General features: G+C 49.8%; 1 protein-coding gene across 6 annotated transcripts in view; it reads right to left on the reverse strand.

Annotated features, from left to right (window-relative positions):
- The window catches only part of LOC127923179 (potassium voltage-gated channel subfamily A member 2), a 107563-nt gene extending 96637 nt beyond the window's left edge, over nt 1-10926 (reverse strand). Inside the window, exons 1-4 of one of the 6 annotated variants that reach the window (XM_052507125.1) lie at nt 8848-10926; nt 5127-5194; nt 4991-5024; nt 4572-4755 (exon numbers count right to left, since the gene is read on the reverse strand). In XM_052507125.1, the coding sequence (XP_052363085.1) occupies nt 9021-10709 (1689 nt within the window). In that variant the 5' untranslated portion in view covers nt 10710-10926 and the 3' untranslated portion in view covers nt 4572-4755; nt 4991-5024; nt 5127-5194; nt 8848-9020. Of the gene's footprint in view, nt 1-4571; nt 4756-4821; nt 5195-8847 lie in introns of all 6 variants that reach the window. The other 5 variants (XM_052507122.1, XM_052507123.1, XM_052507124.1 and 2 more) reach the window with 5 other exon arrangements.
- Between the last annotated feature and the right edge of the window lie 11618 nt (nt 10927-22544).

Raw genomic sequence — 22544 nt, forward strand, 5'->3', positions numbered from 1 at the left:
ACCAGAGCCAACACATCAGACCAGAGCCAATAGGGTAGTGCACTACATCAGACCAGAGCCAATAGGGTAGTGCACTACATCAGACCAGAGCCAATAGGGTAGTGCACTACATCAGACCAGAGCCAATAGGGTAGTGCCCTACATTAGACCAGAGCCAATAGGGTAGTGCACTACATCAGACCAGAGCCAATAGGGTAGTGCACTAAATCAGACCAGAGCCAATAGGGTAGTGCACTACATCAGACCAGAGCCCATAGGGTAGTGCACTACATCAGACCAGAGCCAATAGGGTAGTGCCCTACATTAGACCAGAGCCAATAGGGTAGGGCACTACATCAGACCAGAGCCAATAGGGTAGTGCCCTACATTAGACCAGAGCCAATAGGGTAGTGCACTACATCAGACCAGAGCCAATAGGGTAGTGTACTACATCAGACCAGAGACCAGAGGATATACTGGGGGTAGTGCACTACATCAGACCAGAGCCAATACTGGGGGTAGTGCACTACATCAGACCAGAGCCAATAGGGTAGTGCTCTACCAGACATCAGACCAGAGACCATATACTGGGGGGGGGACCAGAGATATACTACACCAGGATATACTGGGGAGGGAGGGGGGACCAGAGGATATACTGGGGGAGGGGGCCAGAGGATATACTGGGGGGGGAGGGGGGCCAGAGGATATACTGGGGGAGGGAGGGGGACCAGAGGATATACTGGGGGAGGGGGACCAGAGGATATACTGGGGGAGGGGGGGGACCAGAGGATATACTGGGGGAGGGGGGACCAGAGGATATATTGGGGGAGGGGGGGGACCAGAGGATATACTGGGGGAGGGGGCCAGAGGATATACTGGGGGGGGGGGACCAGAGGATATACTGGGGGAGGGGGGGCCAGAGGATATACTGGGGGAGGGGGACCAGAGGATATACTGGGGGAGGGGGACCAGAGGATATACTGGGGGAGGGGGACCAGAGGATATACTGGGGGGAGGGGGACCAGAGGATATACTGGGGGAGGGGGGCCAGAGGGATATACTGGGGGAGGGGGACCAGAGGATATACTGGGGGAGGGGGACCAGAGGATATACTGGGGGAGGGGGGCCAGAGGATATACTGGGGGAGGGGGTCCAGATATACTGGGGGAGGGGGTCCAGAGGATATACTGGGGGAGGGGGACCAGAGGATATACTGGGGGAGGGGGGGGTAACCAACTGTTCTGTTTGTTTACCGGGAGATCAAACTGCAGCCAAATGTCACACAGCTAAAACTGGCTAACGGACGTGATGATCGCCTCGTCTTCATTCAACACAACTGGGCTTTTAGATTCACACACACACACACACACACACACACACACACACACACACACACACACACACACACACACACACACACACACACACACACACACACACACACACACTCTGTCCCCGTACTGATGGAGGAGACTAATCCCTCAGAATTCTGCTGTGAAACATGACACCTCACTTTCCACTGTTCAACCTTGTCAAACACAACACGCTCCAATTCAACACCTCCTGCTCTGCTTCCATATGACTCCCTGCTCCCTGTGTAGTGCACTATACTGGTCAACAGTAGTGCACTATATAGGGAATAGGGTGGCTTAGGGGACAATAGGGGACACTAGGGGATAATAGGGTGCCATAGGGGACAACAGCGGACAATAGGATCCCTCAGGGGGAAACAGGGGACAATAGGGGACACTAGGGGACAATAGGGTGCCATAGGGGACAATAGGGTGCCATAGGGGACACTAGGGGACAATAGGGGACAATAGGATGTCATAGGGGACAATATGATGTCATAGGGGACAGTAGGGTGCCATAGGGGACAGTAGGGTGCCATAGGGGACAGTAGGGTACAACAGGGGACAATAGGGTGTCATAGTGGACAATAGGATGTCATAGGGGACAGTAGGGTGCCATAGGGGACAGTAGGGTGCCATAGGGGACAGTAGGGTGCCATAGGGGACAGTAGGGTGCCATAGGGGACAGTAGGGTGCCATAGGGGACAGTAGGGTGCCATAGGGGACAGTAGGGTGCCATAGGGGACAGTAGGGTACAACAGGGGACAATAGGGTGTCATAGTGGACAATAGGATGTCATAGGGGACAGTAGGGTGCCATAGGGGACAGTAGGGTGTCATAGTGGACAATAGGATGTCATAGGGGACAGTAGGGTGCCATAGGGGACAGTAGGGTGCCATAGGGGACAGTAGGGTGCCATAGGGGACAGTAGGGTGCCATAGGGGACAGTAGGGTGCCATAGGGGACAGTAGGGTACAACAGGGGACAATAGGGTGTCATAGTGGACAATAGGATGTCATAGGGGACAGTAGGGTGCCATAGGGGACAGTAGGGTGCCATAGGGGACAGTAGGGTGCCATAGGGGACAGTAGGGTGCCATAGGGGAGAGTAGGGTGCCATAGGGGACAGTAGGGTGCCATAGGGGACAGTAGGGTGCCATAGGGGACAGTAGGGTGCCATAGGGGACAGTAGGGTGCCATAGGGGACAGTAGGGTGCCATAGGGGACAATAGGGTGTCATAGGGGACAACAGGGGACAATAGGGTGTCATAGGGGACAATAATACCCCTAACCATAACCCAGGAGGGATAGTTTTTACCCCTAACCATGACCCAGGAGGGATAGTTTATACCCCTAACTATGACCCAGGAGGGATAGTTTTTACCCCTAACCATGACCCAGGTGGGATAGTTTTTACCCCTAACCATAACCCAGGAGGGATAGTTTTTACCCCTAACCATGACCCAGGAGGGATAGTTTTTACCCCTAACCATGACCCAGGAGGGATAGTTTTTACCACTAACCATAACCCAGGAGGGATAGTTTTTACCCCTAACCATGACCCAGGTGGGATAGTTTTTACCCCTAACCATGACCCAGGAGGGATAGTTTTTACCCCTAACCATGACCCAGGAGGGATAGTTTTTACCCCTAACCATGACCCAGGAGGGATAGTTTTTACCCCTAACCATGACCCAGGAGGGATAGTTTTTACCCCTAACCATGACCCAGGAGGGATAGTTTTTACCCCTAACCATGACCCAGGAGGGATAGTTTTTACCCCTAACCATAACCCAGGAGGGATAGTTTTTACCCCTAACCATGACCCAGGAGGGATAGTTTTTACCCCTAACCATAACCCAGGAGGGATAGTTTTTACCACTAACCATGACCCAGGAGGGATAGTTTTTACCCCTAACCACAACCCAGGAGGGATAGTTTTTACCCCTAACCATGACCCAGGTGGGATAGTTTTTCATATGGATTCGTGCTGAACAGGCCTACAGGCGGTAGGTGAATAACGATGGAATATAATTGGTGTAGAGAGAACCACTACAGACAGTAGAACAAATACAAGTACATTAATATGAATATATTAATACATGTTCATGTATGTCTGATTCTTCTTCTACTATTTTAACCTCCAGCGAACAGACCTCCACATTCAGCCTCTTCTAGAGAACAGACCTCCACATTCAGCCTCTTCTAGAGAACAGACCTCCACATTCAGCCTCTTCTAGAGAACAGACCTCCACATTCAGCCTCTTCTAGAGAACAGACCTCCACATTCAGCCTCTTCTAGAGAACAGACCTCCACATTCAGCCTCTTCTAGAGAACAGACCTCCACATTCAGCCTCTTCTAGAGAACAGACCTCCACATTCAGCCTCTTCTGGTGAACAGACCTCCACATTCAGCCTCTTCTAGAGAACAGACCTCCACATTCAGCCTCTTCCAGAGAACAGACCTCCACATTCAGCCTCTTCTAGAGAACAGACCTCCACATTCAGCCTCTTCTAGAGAACAGACCTCCACATTCAGCCTCTTCCAGAGAACAGACCTCCACATTCAGCCTCTTCGAGAGAACAGACCTCCACATTCAGCCTCTTCCAGAGAACAGACCTCCACATTCAGCCTCTTCCAGAGAACAGACCTCCACATTCAGCCTCTTCTAGTGAACAGACCTCCACATTCAGCCTCTTCTAGAGAACAGACCTCCACATTCAGCCTCTTCTAGAGAACAGACCTCCACATTCAGCCTCTTCCAGTGAACAGACCTCCACATTCAGCCTCTTCTAGAGAACAGACCTCCACATTCAGCCTCTTCTAGTGAACAGACCTCCACATTCAGCCTCTTCTAGAGAACAGACCTCCACATTCAGCCTCTTCTAGTGAACAGACCTCCACATTCAGCCTCTTCTAGAGAACAGACCTCCACATTCAGCCTCTTCTAGAGAACAGACCTCCACATTCAGCCTCTTCTAGAGAACAGACCTCCACATTCAGCCTCTTCTAGAGAACAGACCTCCACATTCAGCCTCTTCTAGTGAACAGACCTCCACATTCAGCCTCTTCTAGAGAACAGACCTCCACATTCAGCCTCTTCCAGTGAACAGACCTCCACATTCAGCCTCTTCTAGTGAACAGACCTCCACATTCAGCCTCTTTTAGAGAACAGACCTCCACATTCAGCCTCTTTTAGAGAACAGACCTCCACATTCAGCCTCTTCTAGAGAACATACCTCCACATTCAGCCTCAGAGGGGGGTAGTCCTGTTCTTCTCACGGACGTGAGAGGGGGGTAGTCCTGTTCTTCTCACGGACGTGAGAGGGGGGTAGTCCTGTTCTTCTCACGGACGTGAGAGGGGGGTAGTCCTGTTCTTCTCACAGACGTGAGAGTGGGGGTAGTCCTGTTCTTCTCACGGACCTGAGAGGGGGTAGTCCTGTTCTTCTCACGGATGTGAGAGGGGGTAGTCCTGTTCTTCTCACGGACGTGAGAGGGAGGTAGTCCTGTTCCTCTCATGGACGTGAGAGGGGGGTAGTCCTGTTCTTCTCACGGACGTGAGAGGGGGTAGTCCTGTTCTTCTCACGGACCTGAGAGCGGGGTAGTACTGTTCTTCTCACGGACCTGAGAGTGGGGTAGTACTGTTCTTCTCACGGACGTGAGAGGGGGGTAGTCCTGTTCTTCTCACGGACCTGAGGGTGGGGTAGTTCTGTTCTTCTCACGGACGTGAGAGAGGGGTAGTCCTGTTCTTCTCACGGACGTGAGAGTGGGGTAGTCCTGTTCTTCTCACAGACGTGAGAGTGGGGTAGTTCTGTTCTTCTCACGGACGTGAGAGTGGGGTAGTCCTGTTCTTCTCACGGCCCTGAGAGGGATGTAGTACCAGATGTTTTTATATAAATAAAGTCTACTTTTTTTTTCTTTCAGCCAATAAATATTATTAGGCCTAAAATTAGGAAAATATATACATGGTCTCAGAGGTGCATTTAATGCATCAATATTTATTATTTTTCTGTAGTAAACATACGACTAAACAGAGACAGTACAATATACAAAAATAAAATCCCCATTTGGCGTTTGTTGTTTGTTTTCTATATTTATAACAAGGTCTTCCCTGATGACACACTGTGTCAGAGACAGAGACGACATTTTGGTTGGTCGTGGTGACTCGGTTATAAGGCCTAGCAACAGTAGTCTATCTCACCACATCCTAACCTTCTCTCTCTCTCAGCCACGCTCAGAGACAGTAGTCTATCTCACCACATCCTAACCCTCTCTCTCTCTCTCAGCCACACTCAGAGACAGTAGTCTATCTCACCACATCCTAACCCTCTCTCAGCCACGCTCAGAGACAGTAGTCTATCTCACCACATCCTAACCCTCTCTCTCTCTCAGCCACGCTCAGAGACAGTAGTCTATCTCACCACATCCTAACCCTCTCTCTCTCTCTCAGCCACACTCAGAGACCAGTAGTCTCTCACCACATCCTAACCCTCTTTCTCTCTCAGCCACGCTCAGAGACAGTAGTCTATCTCACCACATCCTAACCCTCTCTCTCTCTCAGCCACGCTCAGAGACAGTAGTCTATCTCACCACATCCTAACCCTCTCTCTCTCTCAGCCACACTCAGAGACAGTAGTCTATCTCACCACATCCTAAACCTCTCTCTCTCTCTCAGCCACACTCAGAGACAGTAGTCTATCTCACCACATCCTAACCCTCTCTCTCTCTCAGCCACGCTCAGAGACAGTGGTCTATCTCATCACAGCCTAAACCTCTCTCTCTCTCAGCCACGCTCAGAGACAGTAGTCTATCTCACCACATCCTAAACCTCTCTCTCTCTCAGCCACGCTCAGAGACAGTAGTCTATCTCACCACAGCCTAAACCTCTCTCTCTCAGCCACGCTCAGAGACAGTAGTCTATCTCACCACATCCTAAACCTCTCTCTCTCTCAGCCACACTCAGAGACAGTAGTCTATCTCACCACAGCCTAAACCTCTCTCTCTCTCAGCCACGCTCAGAGACAGTAGTCTATCTCACCACATCCTAACCCTCTCCCTCTCTCATCCACGCTCAGAGACAGTAGTCTATCTCACCACATCCTAACCCTCTCTCAGCCACGCTCAGAGACCAGTAGTCTATCTCACCACATCCTAATCCTCTCTCTCTCTCAGCCTCGCTCAGAGACAGTAATTATCTCCGGTCCTGCTAGCAGTCTTGATTAGAGCCCCCCTACTGTAGCTGTTGACTTAATGATGGTCGTGTAGAACGGGATCTGGACGTAAGGTGATGATGTGATCACAGAGGCCATAGCATTAGATAACCCACCACACTAGGAGTATTAGGGACCCAGGCTATAGCATTAGATAACCCACCACACTAGGAGTATTAGGGACCCAGGCTATAGCGTTAGATAACCGACCACACTAGGAGTATTAGGGACCCAGGCTATAGCGTTAGATAACCCACCACACTAGGAGTATTAGGGACCCAGGCTATAGCGTTAGATAACCGACCACACTAGGAGTATTAGGGACCCAGGCTATAGCGTTAGATAACCCACCACACTAGGAGTATTAGGGACCCAGGCTATAGCGTTAGATAACCCACCACACTAGGAGTATTAGGGACCCAGGCTATAGCGTTAGATAACCCACCACACTAGGAGTATTAGGGACCCAGGCTATAGCGTTAGATAACCCACCACACTAGGAGTATTAGGGACCCAGGCTATAGCATTAGATAACCCACCACACTAGGAGTATTAGGGACCCAGGCTATAGCATTAGATAACCGACCACACTAGGAGTATTAGGGACCCAGGCTATAGCATTAGATAACCCAACACACTAGGAGTATTAGGGACCCAGGCTATAGAATTAGATAACCCACCACACTAGGAGTATTAGGGACCCAGGCTATATCATTAGATAACCCACCACACTAGGAGTATTAGGGACCCAGGCTATAGCATTAGATAACCCACCACACTAGGAGTATTAGGGACCCAGGCTATAGGATTAGATAACCCACCACACTAGGAGTATTAGGGACCCAGGCTATAGCATTAGATAACCCACCACACTAGGAGTATTAGGGACCCAGGCTATAGCATTAGATAACCCACCACACTAGGAGTATTAGGGACCCAGGCTATAGCATTAGATAACCCACCACACTAGGAGTATTAGGGACCCAGGCTATAGCATTAGATAACCCACCACACTAGGAGTATTAGGGACCCAGGCTATAGCATTAGATAACCCACCACACTAGGAGTATTAGGGACCCAGGCTATAGCATTAGATAACCCACCACACTAGGAGTATTAGGGACCCAGGCTATAGCATTAGATAACCCACCACACTAGGAGTATTAGGGACCCAGGCTATAGCATTAGATAACCCACCACACTAGGAGTATTAGGGACCCAGGCTATAGCATTAGATAACCCAACACACTAGGAGTATTAGGGACCCAGGCTATAGCGTTAGATAACCGACCACACTAGGAGTATTAGGGACCCAGGCTATAGCATTAGATAACCGACCACACTAGGAGTATTAGGGACCCAGGCTATCTGGGGTTGTGTGTGTATTTTATGTTAATAATATATATAATAAATATGTTATATGTTAATGTAGGGACCCAGGCTATCTGGGGTTGTGTGTGTATTTTATATTAATGTAGGGACCCAGGCTATCTGGGGTTGTGTGTGTATTTTATGTTAATGTAGGGACCCAGGCTATCTGGGGTTGTGTGTGTATTTTATATTAATGTAGGGACCCAGGCTATCTGGGGTTGTGTGTGTATTTTATATGAATGTAGGGACCCAGGCTATCTGGGGTTGTGTGTGTATTTTATGTTAATGTAGGGACCCAGGCTATCTGGGGTTGTGTGTGTATTTTATGTTAATGTAGGGACCCAGGCTATCTGGGGTTGTGTGTATTTTATGTTAATGTAGGGACCCAGGCTATCTGGGGTTGTGTGTGTATTTTATGTTAATGTAGGGACCCAGGCTATCTGAGGTTGTGTGTGTATTTTATGTTAATGTAGGGACCCAGGCTATCTGAGGTTGTGTGTGTATTTTATGTTAATGTAGGGACCCAGGCTATCTGGGGTTGTGTGTGTATTTTATGTTAATGTGGAGAACCAATGTGTGTGTGTGTGTGCGTGTGTGTGTGTGTGTGTGTGTGTGTGTGTGTGTGTGTGTGTGTGTGTGTGTGTGTGTGTGTGTGTGTGTGTGTGTTACCATATCAAGAAGATTATAAAGGGCTTTTTATAAATCAACTCTCATTTCTCTAAAACTTTTCAGGATTGTAACGTGTTCATCCTTGGACTGCAACAGCAGAAACTTACACCCTATTCCCTTTATAGTGCACTACTTTAGACCAGGACCCATAGGCCCGAGAAGTAGTGCACTGTGTAGGGAATAGGGTGTCATTTAGGACCCAAGTCTCTGCTTTCGTTTAGGCTTCAAATCCATTAATACCAGGAGGGATTTTATATCAACTCACTGATAGAGGCTTGAAAATCACCGTGGCAAAACACACTGCTCTCTATTCAATTAGTCACTGTAATAAAAAGAGAATTCTTACTGTCTGTCTGTCTGTCTGTCTGTCTGTCTGTCTGTCTGTCTGTCTGTCTGTCTGTCTGTCTGTCTGTCTGTCTGTCTGTCTGTCTGTGGGGACTACAGGTCCGACTCCGTCTTGTTCAGACAGAACGCGTAAAGGGATCGTTTAATGTTCATGCTGCTGTTAGCCTTGATATTCTCCTTCTCCGCTCCTGGTCCGTCCTCCTCGTCTCCCGACTTGGCAGATCCCTTACTGTCCTTCCTCTTTAACTGAGGACTGTCCTGACTGCTGTTGGGCGGGTCGTCTTTCAGAGAAGACTGGTCCTGGTCCGTCTCCCGGTGGTAGAAATAGTTAAAGTTGGACACGATGACGGGCACCGGCAGCGCGATGGTCAGCACTCCGGCGATGGCGCAGAGCGAGCCCACGATCTTCCCCCCCACTGTCACCGGCCTCATGTCCCCGTAGCCCACCGTCGTCATGGTGACCACGGCCCACCAGAAGGCGTCGGGGATGCTGGAGAAATGCGATTCGGGCTCGTCCGCTTCGGCGAAGAACACAGCACTGGAGAAGAGGATGACTCCGATGAAGAGGAAGAAAATGAGCAGCCCCAACTCTCTCATACTGGCTTTGAGGGTTTGTCCTAATATCTGAAGCCCCTTGGAGTGTCTGGACAGCTTGAAGATCCTGAACACCCTGACCAGCCGGATGACCCTGAGGATGGCCAGAGACATGGTCTGTCCGTTGCCGTGCTCCTGCGGTTCCTCCACCTGCTGCTCCGCCAGCTCTGTGCCCACCGTGATGAAGTAAGGCAGGATAGACATGATGTCTATGATGTTCATGACGGTCTTGGAGAACTCCGACTTGCTGGGGCAGGCGAAGAAACGCACTATGAATTCAAAAGTGAACCATATCACGCAAGTGGTTTCCACTATGAAGAAAGGGTCTGTGAATGTGAGAGAGGGACCTGGAACAGTGTTGTTACCAGGCCGACTGGAGACCGGTAGCTCCCTCTCGTCCCTGAACTCCGGTAATGTCTCCATGCAAAATGTGATAATGGATATGGTGATGACGAGCACTGAGACTATAGCGATGCCTCGCGCCGGGCTGGAACTCTCCGGGTATTCGAATATGAGCCAGACTTGTTTCTGAAACTCATTCTGCGGTAGCGGTTTCTCTTCCTCTTTAATAAATCCCTCGTCTTCTCTAAACCTTTCCATGGCCTCTTCCCCTAGTCGGTAAAACCGAATCTCGTCGGCGAACACGTCGATAGACACATTGACAGGTCGTCTGATCTTACCTCCCGACTGATAGAAATATAAGATCCCGTCGAAACTTGGCCGGTTACGGTCGAAAAAGTACTCGTTCCGGAGCGGGTCGAAGTATTTAATCCTCTTATAGGGATCCCCCAGTAACGTATCGGGGAACTGGTTGAGTGTCCCTAGCTGTGTCTCGTACTTTAACCCAGCGATGTTGATCAGCACCCTCTCGTTGTTGTCCATGTCTCTGCGCTCCAACATGTCATCATCCAACAGATGGGGACTGTGGTCTGCGCGCCAGAGCGCATCCATCACGTTCTCGTTGCAACTCAAAGTGTTATTCACGTCGTTGATTTTCCACGTCCTCGGTTTGGGACTCCCGGTTGTATTAATCTCTTTGTGACCGCTGTAGCCCAGCTCCCGGAGTCCACTCTGGACAAACGGCGGAGGTTGAGGGTGATCCAGCGCGTTACGGCAGGCTACATCTCCGGCATTGCCAGCGCTTCCTTTCGCTCCGCCGTTCTCAAAACTCACCAGCGCTAACTCCATACCGTATCCATTAAATAGACTTTATAAATATAAACACGGAAAATACTTGTAGAGTTGAACCAACAACAACAACCCCTCCAGACGGTTTCACCCCCCGACAGCTGAACTGACAAGTAGCAAGCAGTTAAAGCTGGATCAAATCCAACGCGCCCTCCGCCGATAAAACTATACTGTATGTGTGTTTGGAACGGACGAGGCTAAGCCAAGAGCGCGCGTGCTCCCTGGTCTCTCTCGGGAAAGTAAATAATACCGAGAGAGACAGAGGGAGGGAGAGAGAGAACCCCGGATGAGAAAGTAATGAGTATTCCTGACGTCAAAAGAGCTGTTCAACCAACCGCTGTCTGAGAAGCCTTTGAAAATGTCTCTCTGTTAGGCAATCTGTCATTCCTAACTCAGGGAGCAGGGAGAAAGAGAGAGGGAGGAGAGGGATGATGGGGAGGAGGGGGTGTTGAAGGGGACTCTGAGAGGAGAGCTGGATAGAGAGAGAGAGAGAGAGAGACAGAGGGAGAAAGACAGAGAGGGATGATGGGAGGGGGGGGTGTTGAAGGGGGACTCTGAGAGGAGAGCTGGATAGAGAGAGAGAGAGAGAGACAGAGAGAGGAGAGAGGGAGGGAGACAGAGGGAGAAAGACAGAGAGGGATGATGGGAGGGAGGGGGTGTTGAAGGGGGACTCTGAGAGGAGAGCTGGATAGAGAGAGAGAGAGAGAGAGAGAGAGAGAGAGACAGAGGGAGACAGAGAGGGAGAGAGAGAGAGTGAGAGGGAGAGAGAGGAGAGGAGGGGATGATGATGGGAGGGGGGGGTGTTGAAGGGGGACTCTGAGAGGAGACCACAACATACATAGTTTTGATTCTTTGAGTTTGAATTTCTTAAAAAAAAAATGTAATTAAAATATCACAACCCTTTATATTTTAATATTTGATTATTATTGGATGTATAACTAGATGTCCATTTAGCATGATGTCCATTTAGCATGATGTCCATTTAGCATGATGTCCATTTAGCATGATGTCCATTTAGCATGATGTCCATTTAGCATGATGTCCATTTAGCATGATGTCCATTTAGCATGATGTCCATTTAGCATGATGTCCATTTAGCATGATGTCCATTTAGCATGATGTCCATTTAGCATGATGTCCATTTAGCATGATGTCCATTTAGCATGATGTCCATTTAGCATGATGTCCATTTAGCATGATGTCCATTTAGCATGATGTCCATTTAGCATGATGTCCATTTAGCATGATGTCCATTTAGCATGATGTCCATTTAGCATGATGTCCATTTAGCATGATGTCCATTTAGCATGATGTCCATTTAGCATGATGTCCATTTAGCATGATGTCCATTTAGCATGATGTCCATTAGCATGATGTCCATTTAGCATGATGTCCATTTAGCATGATGTCCATTTAGCATGATGTCCATTTAGCATGATGTCCATTTAGCATGATGTCCATTTAGCATGATGTCCATTTAGCATGATGTCCCATTTAGCATGATGTCCATTTAGCATGATGTCCATTTAGCATGATGTCCATTTAGCATGATGTCCATTTAGCATGATGTCCATTTAGCATGATGTTTAGCATGATGTCCATTTAGCATGATGTCCATTTAGCATGATGTCCATTAGCATGATGTCCATTGATGTCCATTTAGCATGATGTCCATTTAGCATGATGTCCATTTAGCATGATGTCCATTTAGCATGATGTCCATTAGCATGATGTCCATTTAGCATGATGTCCATTTAGCATGATGTCCATTTAGCATGATGTCCATTAGCATGATGTCCATTTAGCATGATGTCCATTTAGCATGATGTCCATTTAGCATGATGTCCATTAGCATGATGTCCATTTAGCATGATGTCCATTAGCATGATGTCCATTAGCATGATGTCCATTTAGCATGATGTCCATGTAGCATGATGTCCATGTTCACCCAGGGCCACTCCACATGTTCTGATCTCCAGAGATCAATATGATAAGTCTATTATTGACTATTGATTAAAAGGTTCCACCTACTAACTCTACTTCTATGTTCCCTGTCGATCAGAGATCAGATCAGTCTGAAACAACAAATGGAAATAAATCCCCCCTCTACTCAATCCAGTAGTCACCGTGCTGAGAAGATACCAGGCCCTCACCGTGCTGAGAAGATACCAGGCCCTCACCGTGCTGAGAAGATACCAGGCCCTCACCGTGCTGAGAAGATACCAGGCCCTCACCGTGCTGAGAAGATACCAGGCCCTCACCGTGCTGAGAAGATACCAGGCCCTCACCGTGCTGAGAAGATACCAGGCCCTCACCGTGCTGAGAAGATACCAGGCCCTCACGGTGCTGAGAAGATACCAGGCCCTCACCGTGCTGAGAAGATACCAGGCCCTCACCGTGCTGAGAAGATACCAGGCCGTTCAGATGAGAGTTCAGATCTGTCCCACAACAGGATCCTTAAATACCCCCTGACACATTGGGCAGTGATCTATCTGTGTTGGCTTTAATTGTCTGGCATGGAGAAGATGTGGTGAGAGGCTGGAGGGGGTCTCAGCTTGGTGACAGACATAGTGCCCGTCCTGCCATGGCTGAATGCCTTGCCGTCCTATCCTGGCAGACACACAGGGCAGGCAGGCTAAAACGGATAGCCAGGCGGGAGGCAGACACACATCACAGGGGAAAGCAGGCTGGCCATGTTGACAGACAGAGCAGAGGAAGGCAGGCTGGCCATGTTGACAGACAGAGCAGAGGAAGGCAGGCTGGCCATGTTGACAGAGAGAGCAGAGGACGGCAGGCTGGCCATGTTGACAGACAGAGCAGAGGAAGGCAGGCTGGCCATGTTGACAGACAGAGCAGAGGAAGGCAGGCTGGCCATGTTGACAGACAGAGCAGAGGAAGTCATGCTGGCCATGTTGACAGACAGACTAGAGGAAAGCAGGCTGGCCATGTTGACAGACAGAGCAGAGGAAGTCATGCTGGCCATGTTGACAGACAGAGCAGAGGAAGGCAGGCTGGCCATGTTGACAGACAGAGCAGAGGAAGGCAGGCTGGCCATGTTGACAGACAGAGCAGAGGAAAGCAGGCTGGCCATGTTGACAGACAGAGCAGAGGAAAGCAGGCTGGCCATGTTGACAGACAGAGCAGAGGAAGGCAGGCTGGCCATGTTGACAGACAGAGCAGAGGAAGTCATGCTGGCCATGTTGACAGACAGACTAGAGGAAAGCAGGCTGGCCATGTTGACAGACAGAGCAGAGGAAGGCAGGCTGGCCATGTTGACAGACAGAGCAGAGGAAGTCATGCTGGCCATGTTGACAGACATAGCAGAGGAAGGCAGGCTGGCCATGTTGACAGACATGCTGGGAGAGAGACAGACACACTGCTGGGAGAGAGACAGACACACTGCTGGGAGAGAGACAGACACACTGCTGGGAGAGAGACAGACACACTGCTGGGAGAGAGACAGACACACTGCTGGGAGAGACACAGACACACTGCTGGGAGAGAGACAGACACACTGCTGGGAGAGACAGACACACTGCTGGGAGAGAGACAGGCACACTGCTGGGAGAGACACAGACACACTGCTGGGAGAGACACAGACACACTGCTGGGAGAGAGACAGACACACTGCTGGGAGAGAGACAGACACACTGCTGGGAGAGACACAGACACACTGCTGGGAGAGAGACAGACACACTGCTGGGAGAGACACAGACACACTGCTGGGAGAGAGACAGACACACTGCTGGGAGAGACAGACACACTGCTGGGAGAGAGACAGGCACACTGCTGGGAGAGACACAGACACACTGCTGGGAGAGACACAGACACACTGCTGGGAGAGACACAGACACACTGCTGGTAGAGAGACAGACACACTGCTGGGAGAGAGACAGACACACTGCTGGGAGAGAGACAGACACACTGCTGGGAGAGAGACACACAGACACACTGCTGGGAGAGAGACAGACACACTGCTGGGAGAGACACAGACACACTGCTGGGAGAGACACAGACACACTGCTGGAGAGAGACACAGACACACTGCTGGGAGAGAGACAGACACACTGCTGGGAGAGAGACAGACACACTGCTGGGAGAGAGACAGACACACTGCTGGGAGAGAGACAGACACACTGCTGGGAGAGACACAGACACACTGCTGGTAGAGAGACAGACACACTGCTGGGAGAGAGACAGACACACTGCTGGGAGAGAGACAGACACACTGCTGGGAGAGAGACAGACACACTGCTGGGAGAGACACAGACACACTGCTGGGAGAGACAGACACACTGCTGGGAGAGACACAGACACACTGCTGGGAGAGACACAGACACACTGCTGGTAGAGAGACAGACACACTGCTGGTAGAGAGACAGACACACTGCTGGTAGAGAGACAGACACACTGCGCTGGTTCTGCTGGAGCCTGGGAGGGCTGGAGGGGCAGCTAGGAGCTGGTTCTGCTGGAGCCTGGGAGGGCTGGAGGGGCAGCTAGGAGCTGGTTCTGCTGGAGCTAGAGTTCCCTCCCTGTCCCCTCAATAAACCTCTAACCCCCTCTTCTACTGCCTCATCACTCCTTCCAACCACCAGAGGGACCCCCACCCTCTTCCTCCAACCACCAGAGGGCCCCCCACCCCCTCCCTCCAACCACCAGAGGGCCCCCCACCCCCTCCCTCCAACCACCAGATGGCCCCCCACACCCTCCCTCCCCGTCCCCTCACTAAACGTCTAACCCCCTCTTCTTATGCCTCATCACTCCTTCCAACCACCAGAGGGCCCCCCACCCCCTCCGTCCAACCACCAGAGGGCCCCCGACCCCTCCCTCCAACCACCAGAGGGCCCCCACGCCCTCCTTCCAACCACCAGGTGGCCCGCCAGCCGCTCCCTCCAACCACCAGAAGGCGCCCAAACCCCTCCTTCCCAAAATAACATAACATTGTCTGTTTTTGGAGCCTGGGCCATCTGAGCTGAGTCCAGCTGCCTGTCCACGATGCCATCTCTGCCTCCCTCTACAAGGACCTCTAACTCCTCCTCCTCCTCCTCCTCCTCCTCCTCCTCCTCCTCCTCCTCCTCCATCCTTCTCCTCCTCCTCCTCCTTCTCCCCCTTCTCCCCCTCCTCCTCCTCCTCGTCATCCTCCTCCATCCTTCTTCTCCTCCTCCTCCTCCTCCTCCAACCTTCTTCTCCTCCTCCTCCCCCTCCTCCTCCTCCTCATCCTCCTCATCCTCCTCCATCCTTCTTCTCCTCCTCCTTCTCCCTCCTCCTCCTCCACCCTTCTCCTCCTCCTCCTTCTCCCCCCTCCTCCTCCTCCTCCTCCTCCTCCTCCTCCATCCTTCTTCTCCTCCTCCTTCTCCCCCCTCCTCCTCTTCCATCCTTCTCCTCCTCCTCCTCCTCCTCCTTCTCCCCCCTCCTCCTCCTTCTCATCCTCCTCCTCCTCCACCCTTCTCTTCCTCCTCCTTCTTCCTCCTCCTTCTCCTCCTCCTCCTCCTCCTCCTCCTCCTCCTCCTCCTCCCTCCTCCTCCTCCTCATCCTCCTCCTCCTCCTCCATCCTTCTCCTCCTCCTCCTCCCTCCTCCTTCTTCTCCTCGTCCTCCTCCTCATCCTCCTCCTCTTCCTAGGCCTCATCACCCCCTCCTTCCTTCTGTCCTACCTCCAGTGGGGATCCCTTTGTCCTCGCTCACCAAACAAGCCTGGATTGTTGGATCTTAGGAGGAATGAACAGCATATTAGAGCAGCAGGCCTCCTCAGTGGTAAAGACTGGGTCTGTTGTGTATTAGAGCAGCAGGCCTCCTCAGTGGTAAAGACTGGGTCTGTTGTGTATTAGAGCAGCAGGCCTCCTCAGTGGTAAAGACTGGGTCTGTTGTGTATTAGAGCAGCAGTAAAGACTGGGTCTGTTGTGTATTAGAGCAGCAGCCTCCTCAGTGGTAAAGACTGGGTCTGTTGTGTATCAGAGCAGCAGTAAAGACTGGGTCTGTTGTGTATTAGAGCAGCAGTAAAGACTGGGTCTGTTGTGTATTAGAGCAGCAGCAAAGACTGAGTCTGTTGTGTATTAGAGCAGCAGTAAAGACTGGGTCTGTTGTGTATTAGAGCAGAAGGCCTCCTCAGTGGTAAACATTTACATTTACATTTAAGTCATTTAGCAGACGCTCTTAAGACTGGGTCTGTTTTGTATTAGAGCAGCAGTAAAGACTGGGTCTGTTGTGTATTAGAGCAGCAGTAATCAGCAGTAAAGACTGGGTATGTTGTGTATTAGAGCAGCAGTAAAGACTGGGTCTGTTGTGTATTAGAGCAGCAGTAAAGACTGGGTCTGTTGTGTATTAGAGCAGCAGTAAAGACTGGGTCTGTTGTGTATTAGAGCAGCAGTAAAGACTGGGTCTGTTGTGTATTAGAGCAGCAGCCTCCTCAGTGGTAAAGACTGGGTCTGTTGTGTATTAGAGCAGCAGTAAAGACTGGGTCTGTTGTGTATTAGAGCAGCAGTAAAGACTGGGTCTGTTGTGTATTAGAGCAGCAGCCTACTCAGTGGTAAAGACTGGGTCTGTTGTGTATTAGAGCAGCAGTAAAGACTGGGTCTGTTGTGTATTAGAGCAGCAGTAAAGACTGGGTCTGTTGTGTATTAGAGCAGCAGTAAAGACTGGGTCTGTTGTGTATTAGAGCAGCAGTAAAGACTGGGTCTGTTGTGTATTAGAGCAGCAGTAAAGACTGGGTCTGTTGTGTATTAGAGCAGCAGTAAAGACTGGGTCTGTTGTGTATTAGAGCAGCAGTAAAGACTGGGTCTGTTGTGTATTAGAGCAGCAGTAAAGACTGGGTCTGTTGTGTATTAGAGCAGCAGTAAAGACTGGGTCTGTTGTGTATTAGAGCAGCAGCCTCCTCAGTGGTAAAGACTGGGTCTGTTGTGTATTAGAGCAGCAGTAAAGACTGGGTCTGTTGTGTATTAGAGCAGCAGTAAAGACTGGGTCTGTTGTGTATTAGAGCAGCAGCCTCCTCAGTGGTAAAGACTGGGTCTGTTGTGTATTAGAGCAGCAGTAAAGACTGGGTCTGTTGTGTATTAGAGCAGCAGTAGAGACTGGGTCTGTTGTGTATTAGAGCAGCAGCCTCCTCAGTGGTAAAGACTGGGTCTGTTGTGTGTTAGAGCAGCAGCCTCCTCAGTGGTAAAGACTGGGTCTGTTGTGTATTAGAGCAGCAGTAAAGACTGGGTCTGTTGTGTATTAGAGCAGCAGCCTCCTCAGTGGTAAAGACTGGGTCTGTTGTGTATTAGAGCAGCAGTAAAGACGGGTCTGTTGTGTATTAGAGCAGCAGCCTAAAGACTAAAGACTGGGTCTGTTGTGTATTAGAGCAGCAGTAAAGACTGGGTCTGCTGTGTATTAGAGCAGCAGTAAAGACTGGGTCTGTTGTGTATTAGAGCAGCAGCCTCCTCAGTGGTAAAGACTGGGTCTGTTGTGTATTAGAGCAGCAGTAAAGACGGGTCTGTTGTGTATTAGAGCAGCAGCCTCCTCAGTGGTAAAGACTGGGTCTGTTGTGTATTAGAGCAGCAGTAAAGACTGGGTCTGTTGTGTATTAGAGCAGCAGTAAAGACTGGGTCTGTTGTGTATTAGAGCAGCAGCCTCCTCAGTGGTAAAGACTGGGTCTGTTGTGTATTAGAGCAGCAGTAAAGACTGGGTCTGTTGTGTATTAGAGCAGCCGCCTCCTCAGTGGTAAAGACTGGGTCTGTTGTGTTTTAGAGCACAGTACAGACCGGGTCTGTTGTGTATTAGGACATTCCCAGTGGTAAAGACTGGGTCTGTTGTGTTTTAGAGCAGCAGTACAGACTGGGTCTGTTGTGTATTAGAGCAGAAGCCTCCTCAGTGGTAAAGACTGGGTCTGTTGTGTATTAAGCAGCAGTAAAGACTGGGTCTGTTGTGTATTAGAGCAGCAGTAAAGACTGGGTCTGTTGTGTGTTAGAGCAGCAGTAAAGACTGGGTCTGTTGTGTATTAGAGCAGCAGTAAAGACTGGGTCTGTTGTGTATTAGAGCAGCAGCCTCCTCAGTGGTAAAGACTGGGTCTGTTGTGTATTAGAGCAGCAGTAAAGACCGGGTCTGTTGTGTATTAGAGCAGCAGCCTCCTCAGTGGTAAAGACTGGGTCTGTTGTGTATTAGAGCAGCAGTAAAGACTGGGTCTGTTGTGTATTAGAGCAGCAGTAAAGACTGGGTCTGTTGTGGATTAGAGCAGCAGCCTCCTCAGTGGTAAAGACTGGGTCTGTTGTGTATTAGAGCAGCGGCCTCCTCAGTGGTAAAGACTGGGTCTGTTGTGTATTAGAGCAGCAGTAAAGACAGGGTCTGTTGTGTATTAGAGCAGCAGGCCTCCTCAGTGGTAAAGACTGGGTCTGTTGTGTATTAGAGCAGCAGTAAAGACTGGGTCTGTTGTGTATTAGAGCAGCAGTAAAGACTGGTTCTGTTGTGTATTAGAGCAGCAGCCTCCTCAGTGGTAAAGACTGGGTCTGTTGTGTATTAGAGCAGCAGTAAAGACTGGGTCTGTTGTGTATTAGAGCAGCAGTAAAGACTTGGTCTGTTGTGTATTAATTAGAGCAGCAGCCTCTCAGTGGTAAAGACTGGGTCTGTTGTGTATTACAGCAGCAGTAAAGACTGGGTATGTTGTGTATTAGAGCAGCAGTAATGACTGGGTCTGTTGTGTATTACAGCAGCAGTAAAGACTGGGTCTGTTGTGTATTAGATCAGCAGTAAAGACTGGGTCTGTTGTGTATTACAGCAGCAGTAAAGACTGGGTCTGTTGTGTATTAGAGCAGCAGTAAAGACTGGGTCTGTTGTGTATTAGAGCAGCAGTAAAGACTGGGTCTGTTGTGTATTAGAGCAGCAGTAAAGACCGGGTCTGTTGTGTATTAGAGCAGCAGTAAAGACCGGGTCTGTTGTGTATTAGAGCAGCAGCCTCCTCAGTGGTAAAGACTGGGTCTGTTGTGTATTACAGCAGCAGTAAAGACTGGGTCTGTTGTGTATTAGAGCAGCAGTAATGACTGGGTCTGTTGTGTATTAGAGCAGCAGTAAAGACTGGGTCTGTTGTGTATTAGAGCAGCAGTAAAGACTGGGTCTGTTGTGTATTAGAGCAGCAGTAAAGACTGGGTCTGTTGTGTATTAGAGCAGCAGTAAAGACTGGGTCTGTTGTGTATTAGAGCAGCTGTTGTGTAGTAAAGACCGGGTCTGTTGTGTATTAGAGCAGCAGTAAAGACCGGGTCTGTTGTGTATTAGAGCAGCAGCCTCCTCAGTGGTAAAGACTGGGTCTGTTGTGTATTAGAGCAGCAGTAGAGACTGGGTCTGTTGTGTGTTAGAGCAGCAGCCTCCTCAGTGGTAAAGACTGGGTCTGTTGTGTATTAGAGCAGCAGCCTCCTCAGTGGTAAAGACTGGGTCTGTTGTGTATTAGAGCAGCAGTAAAGACTGGGTCTGTTGTGTATTAGAGCAGCAGTAGAGACTGGGTCTGTTGTGTGTTAGAGCAGCAGCCTCCTCAGTGGTAAAGACTGGGTCTGTTGTGTATTAGAGCAGCAGTAAAGACTGGGTCTGTTGTGTATTACAGCAGCAGTAAAGACTGGGTCTGTTGTGTATTAGAGCAGCAGTAAAGACTGGGTCTGTTGTGTATTAGAGCAGCAGTAAAGACTGGGTCTGTCTGTGTATTAGAGCAGCAGTAAAGACCGGGTCTGTTGTGTATTAGAGCAGCAGTAAAGACCGGGTCTGTTGTGTATTAGGCAGAGCAGCAGCCTCCTCAGTGGTAAAGACTGGGTCTGTTGTGTATTAGAGCAGCAGTAGAGACTGGGTCTGTTGTGTGTTAGAGCAGCAGCCTCCTCAGTGGTAAAGACTGGGTCTGTTGTGTATTAGAGCAGCAGTAAAGACTGGGTCTGTTGTGTATTAGAGCAGCAGTAAAGACTGGGTCTGTTGTGTATTAGAGCAGCAGCCTCCTCAGCAGTAAAGACTGGGTCTGTTGTGTATCAGAGCAGCAGTAGAGACTGGGTCTGTTGTGTATTAGAGCAGCAGCCTCCTCAGTGGTAAAGACTGGGTCTGTTGTGTATTACAGCAGCAGTAAAGACTGGGTCTGTTGTGTATTAGAGCAGCAGTAATGACTGGGTCTGTTGTGTATTAGAGCAGCAGTAAAGACTGGGTCTGTTGTGTATTAGAGCAGCAGTAAAGACCGGGTCTGTTGTGTATTAGAGCAGCAGTAAAGACCGGGTCTGTTGTGTATTAGAGCAGCAGCCTCCTCAGTGGTAAAGACTGGGTCTGTTGTGTATTAGAGCAGCAGTAGAGACTGGGTCTGTTGTGTGTTAGAGCAGCAGCCTCCTCAGTGGTAAAGACTGGGTCTGTTGTGTATTAGAGCAGCAGCCTCCTCAGTGGTAAAGACTGGGTCTGTTGTGTATTAGAGCAGCAGTAAAGACTGGGTCTGTGTATTAGAGCAGCAGTAGAGACTGGGTCTGTTGTGTGTTAGAGCAGCAGCCTCCTCAGTGGTAAAGACTGGGTCTGTTGTGTATTAGAGCAGCAGTAAAGACTGGGTCTGTTGTGTATTACAGCAGCAGTAAAGACTGGGTCTGTTGTGTATTAGAGCAGCAGTAAAGACTGGGTCTGTTGTGTATTAGAGCAGCAGTAAAGACTGGGTCTGTTGTGTATTAGAGCAGCAGTAAAGACCGGGTCTGTTGTGTATTAGAGCAGCAGTAAAGACTGGGTCTGTTGTGTATTAGAGCAGCAGTTTACTCAGTGGTAAAGACTGGGTCTGTTGTGTATTAGAGCAGCAGTAAAGACTGGGTCTGTTGTGTATTAGAGCAGCAGTAAAGACTGGGTCTGTTGTGTGTTAGAGCAGCAGCCTCCTCAGTGGTAAAGACTGGGTCTGTTGTGTATTAGAGCAGCAGTAAAGACTGGGTCTGTTGTGTATTACAGCAGCAGTAAAGACTGGGTCTGTTGTGTATTAGAGCAGCAGTAAAGACTGGGTCTGTTGTGTATTAGAGCAGCAGCAAAGACTGGGTCTGTTGTGTATTAGAGCAGCAGCAAAGACTGGGTCTGTTGTGTATTAGAGCAGCAGGCCTCCTCAGTGGTAAAGACTGGGTCTGTTGTGTATTAGAGCAGCAGTAAAGACTGGGTCTGTTGTGTATTAGAGCAGCAGTAAAGACTGGGTCTGTTGTGTATTAGAGCAGCAGCAAAGACGGGGTCTGTTGTGTATTAGAACAGCAGCAAAGACTGGGTCTGTTGTGTATTAGAGCAGCAGCAAAGACTGGGTCTGTTGTGTATTAGAGCAGCAGGCCTCCTCAGTGGTAAAGACTGGGTCTGTTGTGTATTAGAGCAGCAGCAAAGACTGGGTCTGTTGTGTATTAGAGCAGCAGCAAAGACTGGGTCTGTTGTGTATTAGAGCAGCAGGCCTCCTCAGTGGTAAAGACTGGGTCTGTTGTGTATTAGAGCAGCAGTAAAGACTGGGTCTGTTGTGTATTAGAGCAGCAGTAAAGACGGGGTCTGTTGTGTATTAGAGCAGCAGTCTCCTCAGTGGTAAAGACTGGGTCTGTTGTGTATTAGAGCAGCAGTAAAGACTGGGTCTGTTGTGTATTAGAGCAGCAGCCTCCTCAGTGGTAAAGACTGGGTCTGTTGTGTATCAGAGCAGCAGTAAAGACTGGGTCTGTTGTGTATTAGAGCAGCAGCCTACTCAGTGGTAAAGACTGGGTCTGTTGTGTATTAGAGCCCGTTCCATGATCTCGTTCCATGATCTCGCCATCACGGTTGACAACTCCATTGTGTCCTCCCAGAGCGCTAAGAACCTTGGCGTGATCCTGGACAACACCCCGTTCTCAACTAACATCAAGGCGGTGTCCCGTTCCTGT

The sequence above is a fragment of the Oncorhynchus keta genome, unplaced genomic scaffold, assembly GCF_023373465.1.
Source record: "Oncorhynchus keta strain PuntledgeMale-10-30-2019 unplaced genomic scaffold, Oket_V2 Un_contig_2869_pilon_pilon, whole genome shotgun sequence".
NCBI classification, from domain to species: Eukaryota; Metazoa; Chordata; class Actinopteri; order Salmoniformes; family Salmonidae; genus Oncorhynchus; species Oncorhynchus keta.